Below are 9,377 nucleotides of genomic sequence, written 5' to 3'. Positions count from 1 at the left end.
ACAATTATTTTTTGAAACTTACCTTATTATTATTGTATAGAAGTAATCAGTCTTTGTCCAGTGGTAAAAATGCAAGCAGTCTCAGCAAATTCGGCGCACAAATTCAAAAAAACCGTTGCTTGTTGCGCATGCTCTCTAACCGTCCGTATTTCTTCTTCTGTTGTTTTGTTGCACATTAGCAACACATTAGCGCACTGCTGCCTCTCACTGGTGTATTACTGTCATCGGTTTTGTTGTGGCTACTTGAATATTTGAAGTAAGAGTTACTCATTGCAGCAAGTTGTTTTATTCGCCTTAAAAGTAGCTGTTACTTAATAAAACCGAGTAAGTATAACAACTAAGTAAAGATAACTAATTATATCTAAGCAAGGTAAACTATTGGATTTTACAGTGCTTTAGTGCTTTTCTATAGTATTAAGCCTCAAATGTCAACTATACATCGGATAGGTTTCTTCTTTAAATTATACAAAAAGTTAAAATATAAATGGTATTATAGTGTTATACTAAAATGAAAACAATGGAAAAACCCTTAAGATAACATGTAGAAAGAAAAAAGCATCTTAAGCACACAGAATAACATAAGTGGACTTTGAACGATTACGTAATTGTGGCGTCCATAATTGTAATCGCGATTAGAAATTCGATTACTTGTGCAGCCCTAACCAAACTTATGACAAGTATTCATTTTCAGTTAAATAATATGGCACACTTACTGCTCTTTTACAGACTCACTCCCTCTCCCATTTTTTCAGGACATCCTCGGCTGCGCATTGAGCGCCCCCCTCACCTCATACAAGACCATTTATGCCCTGCCAATGCTCACCATTAAAGAAGACAAAGGTACCTGACACCAGCCCATAATATCGTCGCATCACATTACCCCTGCACAGACTAGATGCATCTCTCAACGGGCCGCAGGGCAATGCCGCATGTTTTTAATAGCCAAAGTGAAAGCGGCGTTAGGCATTGCAGAGCACAGTGAAGCTAGGAGAAATGGAATATGGAGATGACCGTAATGGATGTTCTCGCAGGCTGCACCGCCATATAACAACCTAATGTGATGCATCAGTTGTTCTTTTTCTTATATCCTGGGCCCCTGTTTTCACCCTGAAAGGGCCGTCCCCAAATTGATATGTCAGAAGTGTTAATATCGATCACTTGTTGTTTGACTGTTACTTTTGGAAAAAATGTGAGATGGAGCATTTAAAGTAAGTTGCCTTATTATAGGAGTTTGTTGAAATCTAATTGTCATCACAGGAACTGGAGTTGTCACCAGTGTTCCGTCAGATGCACCTGATGATATCGCCGCTCTGAGGGACATTAAAAAGAAACCGGTGTTGTATTTGTTTTATTTTTATTTTATCATTTCATTTTCTTTTCTTGATACAATTGTGTTTGATTTCTTTCAGCAAGGGAAATTCCCAATGAGATAACTGTATTTCAGATAAGATGATTATATCGAATACAAAATTGCCTGAACATTGTTATTTTTATTATTATTTTTTTTTTTTAGGCTTTGAGAGAGAAGTATGGAATTCAAGATTATATGGTTCTACCATTTGAGCCGGTAAGAAGCATTTTTAAAGACCCCATCCAATGCTCCCAGTGGAGGTTTGAGAGAAGTCCAGGGCTGCATTTAAGAATAAATAGAACTTAAATGTTATGTTAAAATAAATATTAACAGTATATGTACAAAATATACTTAAAAATGACTATTCATCTATATAAAGTTTTAAATTTAAACATAGTTAAATGTACTTCCTTACTGTTGAATAGGCCTGCACCGTTCAGAGAAATAAAATGTAATTTATAAATGTAATGTGATTTTTCTGACTAATAAATAAAAACGTGGTATGCTTTTACAACAGCAGCATTAATACTAACAGTAGGCAAAATCTAACGTTTTCAATTGGAGAACATAAATCACAAGGGAGTCCACTTTTGTATAAATGTAATCATTCATTCATTATTTAATTAGTTTTTAAAAATGACTTGTTCATAAATTATACATGGTTGGGAAAGTAACAAATAAATCCGTAAAGGCATTACGTTAGAGTTCATTTTGAATCGCATGCTATTAGAATTATTAATGTTTTTGTTGCGGTCTAGAATAAATTGTTAAACATCGGTTACCACGCTGTTCCAAGAGAGTGGCTATAATTAATTTGTCTTCATAGCTATCAAGTCTATTGGCTATCTATAAGCTATTGGCAACTTTATAAAAAATGCAGTTTGCCTTGCTGTGCCTGTCCGATTACTTCATGGAGTAAGGTATTTTTCAAAACATCCTAGATTCTGTGTGTTTCGAGTGGCTTATGGCTTTCTGTTCTACCAGGTACCCATCATTGAGATTCCAGGATATGGGAATATGTCGGCTCCTCTGGTTTGTGATGAACTAAAGATCCAAAGCCAGAATGACAGAGAGAAACTGGCTGAGGCCAAAGAGAAGGTCTACCTCAAGGGCTTTTACGAGGGGGTGAGACCATCTGAACACCATCATCATTTTATTCCCTAATATAGTTCCGCAGATGAATGCATGTAGGGGCACTTTCTGAAATATGCTTGTTTTAGATGCTGAGGTTGCTGGTTGGAGTACTGTGTGTTTGCTTTAGATATCTGCTAAATGACAACTTATTCCTACATGTGAACATCTGAACAACTTTCCTGAACTTTGTTTTGCCAGATCATGTTAGTGGAGGGTTTCAAGGGACAGAAGGTCCAGGATGTTAAGAAGCCCATTCAGAAGAGGATGTTGGAGAAGGTTGGTGGACAAGTTTAGACAAAGAATAAACAATCAAAGAAAAACATATTTTGCACTTTTTTTTTTTGGCCCTTACAGTATGATATATAGGACATTATAGAACTCATACTGAAGGAGGAAAAAAACAAACGGTATTATTCAGAAGTCCAAATTGAGCAAAAATATGCAATTTGGTGCAGTTGTTGATGTGTATATGGCAAAAAAATAAATGAAATTCTGATAGCTTGTAATGTAAATCACTTTCTTTATAACAGCATTTGAATAAATAAAAAAATGCACATAAATATCACTAGAGATCAACTAATATTGATTTATTTATAGCAATACCAGTATTAAACTTTGTTTAAGTTTGTGTATCATATACAGTGGCATGCGAAAGTTTAGGAACCCCTTGCAGAATCTGTGAAAATGTGAATAATTTTAACAAAATAAGATAGATCATACAAAATGCATGTAATTTTTTATTTAGTACTGTCCTGAGTAAGATACTTTACATAAAATATGTTTACATTTAGTCCACAAGACAAAAAAAATAGCTGAAATTATAAAAATAACCCCCTTCAAAAGTTTGGGAACCCTTGGTTCTTAATAATGTGTGTGGTTACCTGGATGATCTAACACTGTTTTTTTGTTTTGTGATGGTTGTTCATGAGTCCCTTGTTTGTTCTGAACAGTTAAACTGAGCACTGTTCCTCAGAAAAATCCTCTGTGTCCTGCAGATTCTTCAGTTTTCCAGCATCTTTTGCATATTTGAACCCTTTCCAGCAGTGACTGTATGATTTTGAGATCCATCTTTTCACCCTGAGGACAATTGAGGGACTCAAACACAACTATTAAAAAAGGTTCAAACATTCACTGATGCTCCAGAAGGAAACATGATGCATTAAGAGCTGGGGGGTGAAAACGTTTGAACAGGATGAAGATTTTTTTCCATTTAGTACTGCCTTTCGGAAGCAACAGAAGACACTTGCATGTTTCCCGGAAGACAAATTAAGTACAATTTACATTGATCTTCAAATTCAAAAAGATTTTAATGCATCGTGTTTCCTTCTGGAGCATCAGTGAATGTTTGAACCTTTTTTAATAGTTGTGTTTGAGTCCCTCAATTGTCCTCCGTGTGAAAAGTTGGATCTCAAAATCATACAGTCACTGCTGGAAAGGGTTCAAATATGCTAAAGATGCTGGAAAACTGAAGAATCTGCAGGACACAGAGGATTTTTCTGAGGAACAGTGCTCAGTTTAACTGTTCAGAACTCATGAACAACCGTCACAAAACAAAAAAACAGTGGTAGATCATCCAGGTAACCACACACATTATTAAGAACCAAGGGTTCCCAAACTTTTGAAGGGGGTTATTTTTATAATTTCAGCAATTTTTTTGTCTTGTGGACTATATGTAAACATCTTTTATGTAAAATATCTTACTCAGGACAGCAATAAATAAAAAATAAAATGCATTTTGTATGATCTCTCTTATTTTGTTAAAATTATTCACATTTTCACAGATTCTGCAAGGGGTTCCCAAACTTTCGCATGCCACTGTATGATACAGTAGGCTTTATAGGGTTAATGACTGAACATTAAATGCTGAGTTGGGAAACAATTTTTTTTAAATAAAGTATGGAACAAAACGTCTAACCCCATTTTGTTCATTTTGTTAGGGTGAGGCGCTGATCTACATGGAGCCAGAGAAGCAGGTGTTATCTCGCTCTGCAGACGAGTGTGTTGTGGCATTGTGTGATCAATGGTCAGTGCAGAAAACACTCTCGCACAGCTGCTACGCACTATTTTGTCTCAGAACGCATGATAACATCCACTATTGTCTTGTAGTGTATTCACTTCCTGTTCAATCAAATCGTGCCCTATCCTTGTGATCTTTGGGGGTTTTAGTCCTTTTTTGTTGTGGGCGTCCCTGACCGATTTGACTTGTCAGACAGTGACTGGGCTCTTTATCTGTCAGGTATCTGGATTATGGCAATGAGGAATGGAAAAAGCAAGCCACGGGCGTCCTGGAGGCTCTGGAGACGTAAGTCTCACACTTTGTGGCATCGGGAGATTACAGTGTAAATTGTCAAGTTGCTGTGTGGCACCGTTATTGCTGGAGAAGCTGTATGAATATTGTGTGAATATTGACTGTATGCTTTGCTCTTCAGGTTCTGTGACGAAACCAGGAAGAACTTTGAAGCAACATTGGCTTGGCTTCAGGAGCATGCCTGTTCCAGAACCTATGGGTTAGGTAAGACGGGCTTATCTGTGCGTCTGTGTGTAGTTAACAAGCTTTGTTGCAAGTTTTCCTGCATCCTGTTGGATTATTTTTTTTTATATAAATTTCATGTAATAGTTAGGTGAACTGCACAAAGTTTTCTTTGCACACATCCTTTTGAAATCAACTCAGATGGCGGCTTTTGTGTGAAGCTTATCTTAATCAAAGTCTTTTTGTAAGGACAAGTCCCTTCCATATTTCTTTTGTAATACTCTTATTCCTCACTCCTCCCTTGCCCCCAAACCACTCAGCGATACCATCAGCAATTTTCTTTCTATTCCTTAGAGAGAACCTTTGATTTTGGAGTTCTTTTATGTGTTTGGTTCCCATAGGAACTCGGTTGCCATGGGATGAACAATGGCTCATTGAGTCCCTGTCGGACTCCACCATCTATATGGCTTACTACACCGTGGCACATCTCCTCCAGGGAGGGGTCCTCAACGGACAAGGCCCCTCGCCACTGGGAATCAGGTATTTTTTGCTTTTCCAGAAAAGGCTAGACAGTTAAAAAATGCAAAGTCATATAAATGATAGAATAAACAAGACAATTCTATGCACCAGATTTACTAATGCAAGGTTTTGTAGGCTGAACATCAGTTAAACAGGAGAATGAGGAAAGGTGGTTGATGGAAAAACATAATGTAAATGTAAAAGATTTTGAATTGATCATTTGGAATTTGGAGTCCTTCTTAATATTACATGTAAATAATTCCCATTTTCCAGTTATTCAGCTTAATTTTTTGACATTTTCTCACTAGCATGGGGCAGGTAGTCAAATAATTAAAGTAAATTTTACATATAAACTTTATATAGCAACTTAATTTTGAGAACAGAGATAACATAAAAAAAAAAGTAAAATGTACCCTAATATATGCTTGCATTTAACAGCCCCACAGTGTTCAGATGATGAATCCAGCAAAAATATAATGGACAATATACTATTCCATTGAGTAAAAATAGAAATTTTGTAAGAATTCACTGAAAAGGTAAACTTTAATATAAAATCTGTGACCCTGGACCACATCATACATCAATGGAAAGCTTATTTATTCAGCTTTCAGATGATGTATAAATCTCAATTTCGAAAAATTGACCCGTATGACTGGTTTTGTGGTCCAGGGTCACATTTGTCAAACTCTCAAAAATGACATGGCAAATGTTGTTCCTGACCATCTGAAGATACTGCCACGCACGTTCATTGTCGCTTGAGTAAAAATAGCAAAAGTGTTACAGAAAAACACATTTCCTCCCTTTAGACCAGAGCAAATGACGAGGGAGGTGTGGGATTACGTCTTCTTCAAAACAGCACCTTTCCCAAAGACAGACATCCCAAAGGAAAAGCTGCAGAAGCTCAGGAGGGAGTTTGAGTTCTGGTACCCTGTAGATGTGAGAGTATCAGGGAAAGACCTGGTGCCAAACCACCTCTCCTATTACCTCTACAATCATGTAGCCATGTGGCCCAATGACAGGTACACTGCAGTTTACGTGTGTAGAAAAAAAAATGCAGATTACATTACAAAAGTAGTAATGTAGCGGTTTAATTTCAATTTGTCACACCCTCATTGCTACACATTTTCACACTTTTTGCAAATTGTATGTTTTTTTTTTGTTTGTTGTCTTTTTCATGATAGTGGCAAATGGCCAAAAGCAGTACGTGCCAACGGTCATCTTTTGCTAAACTCTGAAAAGGTGAATTAATATTCCTTTTCTGTTGTTCTTGTCAGGAAAAACATACACCGAGTTTGCTCTAAACTTAGCTACAGTAGAATAAAATGTACTTCAGTGTAATTGTGAGGGCCAGATTTCTGAGAATTTCTTTACTAATTTATGTATAAATCTCTTAACAAAAACCCTACTATTATATTATTTATTACCATTTTGATTTAATTTCATTTTATATTTTCATTTTTAATTTAAGTTTTAGTAATGTTATGTGCTTTTGTTGTTTCAAATATTTATTTTTGGCTTTAACTGATTTTTATTTCAGTTTTAGTCATTTTAGTACTTTAGTCAGTTAGTTGCCAAGGCAACATTTCTTAATGTCAAGTTTTTTTTTTTTTTTTTATGTATGTATTTAATTAAATTGACCCGTATGACTGGTTTTGTGGTCCAGGGTCACATTTGTCAAACTCTCAAAAATGACATGGCAAATGTTGTTCCTGACCATCTGAAGATACTGCCACGCACGTTCATTGTCGCTTGAGTAAAAATAGCAAAAGTGTTACAGAAAAACACATTTCCTCCCTTTAGACCAGAGCAAATGACGAGGGAGGTGTGGGATTACGTCTTCTTCAAAACAGCACCTTTCCCAAAGACAGACATCCCAAAGGAAAAGCTGCAGAAGCTCAGGAGGGAGTTTGAGTTCTGGTACCCTGTAGATGTCAGAGTATCAGGGAAAGACCTGGTGCCAAACCACCTCTCCTATTACCTCTACAATCATGTAGCCATGTGGCCCAATGACAGGTACACTGCAGTTTACGTGTGTAGAAAAAAAAATGCAGATTACATTACAAAAGTAGTAATGTAGCGGTTTAATTTCAATTTGTCACACCCTCATTGCTACACATTTTCACACTTTTTGCAAATTGTATGTTTTTTTTTTGTTTGTTGTCTTTTTCATGATAGTGGCAAATGGCCAAAAGCAGTACGTGCCAACGGTCATCTTTTGCTAAACTCTGAAAAGGTGAATTAATATTCCTTTTCTGTTGTTCTTGTCAGGAAAAACATACACCGAGTTTGCTCTAAACTTAGCTACAGTAGAATAAAATGTACTTCAGTGTAATTGTGAGGGCCAGATTTCTGAGAATTTCTTTACTAATTTATGTATAAATCTCTTAACAAAAACCCTACTATTATATTATTTATTACCATTTTGATTTAATTTCATTTTATATTTTCATTTTTAATTTAAGTTTTAGTAATGTTATGTGCTTTTGTTGTTTCAAATATTTATTTTTGGCTTTAACTGATTTTTATTTCAGTTTTAGTCATTTTAGTACTTTAGTCAGTTAGTTGCCAAGGCAACATTTCTTAATGTCAAGTTTTTTTTTTTTTTTTTTATGTATGTATTTAATTTTTTTCAGTTGTATTTCAATTAACAAAATAGTTTTAGTTCGTTCCTCTGTATTTATGAACACACATGTTGTGGATGGTCCTCTTCAGTTGTCTAATTAGGTGTTTATACCCACCAGATGTCCAAGTCCACTGGCAACTTTCTCACTTTGAGTCAAGCCATTGCCAAGTTTTCAGCAGATGGTAAGTCCTTTATAAATAGCGGCTCATTTGAAGGCCAAACACTTTACATGCAGTCAGACTGTTACTGCAGCAGGAATAGGATGAATCCTAATGCATATAAAGTCTAACTTTCTGATCCTCTAAAAGAGGATATATGTTTTTTTTTATGTGACCTGTCAAGGAGATTTATGAATGTGAATGCCATAAACCTCATTAAACCCATGCTAACCTGTCTCTGTCTATCTGTATTGTAGGTATGCGTTTGGCTCTGGCTGATGCAGGGGACACAGTGGAGGATGCTAACTTTGTTGAGGCCATGGCAGATGCGGGAATATTGCGTCTCTTTACATGGGTGGAATGGGTGAAAGAGATGATCGCCAATGAGAACAACCTGAGGACCGGACCTGCGGACACGTTTAATGACAGAGTATTTATTGGGTAACACAAAGCGCAGAACAGAAGGTCTGTTCACACAGAGTGTGAAACAAAAAAGGCGTTCACGTAAAATTCACTTGTTTCCATGCAGTAATGTAGTGAATACAGGTACATCTCAAAAAATTATAATATCATGAAAAAGGTCAATATTTTTTTTCACTCATTTCAGAAAGTGAAACCCATATATTATATAGATTCATTACACATAGAGTGAAATATTTCAAGCCTTTATTTCTTGAAATTGATGATTATGGCTTACAGATAATGAAAACCCAAAATTCAGTGTCTCAGAAAATTAGAATATTGTGAAAAAGTTCAATATTGGAAAGTTATGTTGTCACTCCCTAATCAGCGAATTACCTCAAAACACCTGCAAAGGTTTCCTGAGCCTTTAAATGGTCTCTCAGTCTGGGTCAGTAGGCTACACAATCATGGGGAAGACTGCTGACTTGACAGATGTCCAGAAGACAGTCATTGACACAAAAGTTAATTGCTAAAGAAGCTGGTTGTTCACAGAGTGCTGTATCCAAGCATATTCATAGAAAGTTGAGTGGAAGGAAAAAGTGTGGTAGGAAAAGGTGCACCAGCAAAAGGGATAACCGCAGCCTTGAGAGGATTGTCAGGCAAAATGCATTCAAGAATTTGGGGGAGCTTCACAAGGAGTGGACTGAGGCTGGCGTCAGC

At 36.3% G+C, this 9,377-nt stretch overlaps 1 protein-coding gene across 1 annotated transcript in view; it reads left to right on the top strand.

Annotated features, from left to right (window-relative positions):
• The window catches only part of lars1 (leucyl-tRNA synthetase 1), a 55,227-nt gene that overhangs the window by 11,669 nt on the left and 34,181 nt on the right, over nt 1-9,377 (top strand). The window contains 13 exon segments of the mRNA XM_016480424.1: nt 753-840; nt 1,258-1,334; nt 1,514-1,567; nt 2,336-2,476; nt 2,684-2,761; nt 4,423-4,508; nt 4,722-4,787; nt 4,915-4,997; nt 5,357-5,495; nt 6,281-6,493; nt 6,656-6,713; nt 8,216-8,279; nt 8,513-8,696. Coding sequence (XP_016335910.1) covers nt 753-840; nt 1,258-1,334; nt 1,514-1,567; nt 2,336-2,476; nt 2,684-2,761; nt 4,423-4,508; nt 4,722-4,787; nt 4,915-4,997; nt 5,357-5,495; nt 6,281-6,493; nt 6,656-6,713; nt 8,216-8,279; nt 8,513-8,696 — 1,331 coding nt within the window.

Source organism: Sinocyclocheilus anshuiensis, unplaced genomic scaffold (assembly GCF_001515605.1).
Source record: "Sinocyclocheilus anshuiensis isolate Anshui unplaced genomic scaffold, SAMN03320099.WGS_v1.1 scaffold289, whole genome shotgun sequence".
NCBI lineage: Eukaryota > Metazoa > Chordata > Actinopteri > Cypriniformes > Cyprinidae > Sinocyclocheilus > Sinocyclocheilus anshuiensis.
Note: the sequence above shows the minus strand (reverse complement) of the source record. Positions and strands in the feature narration are given on the sequence as shown.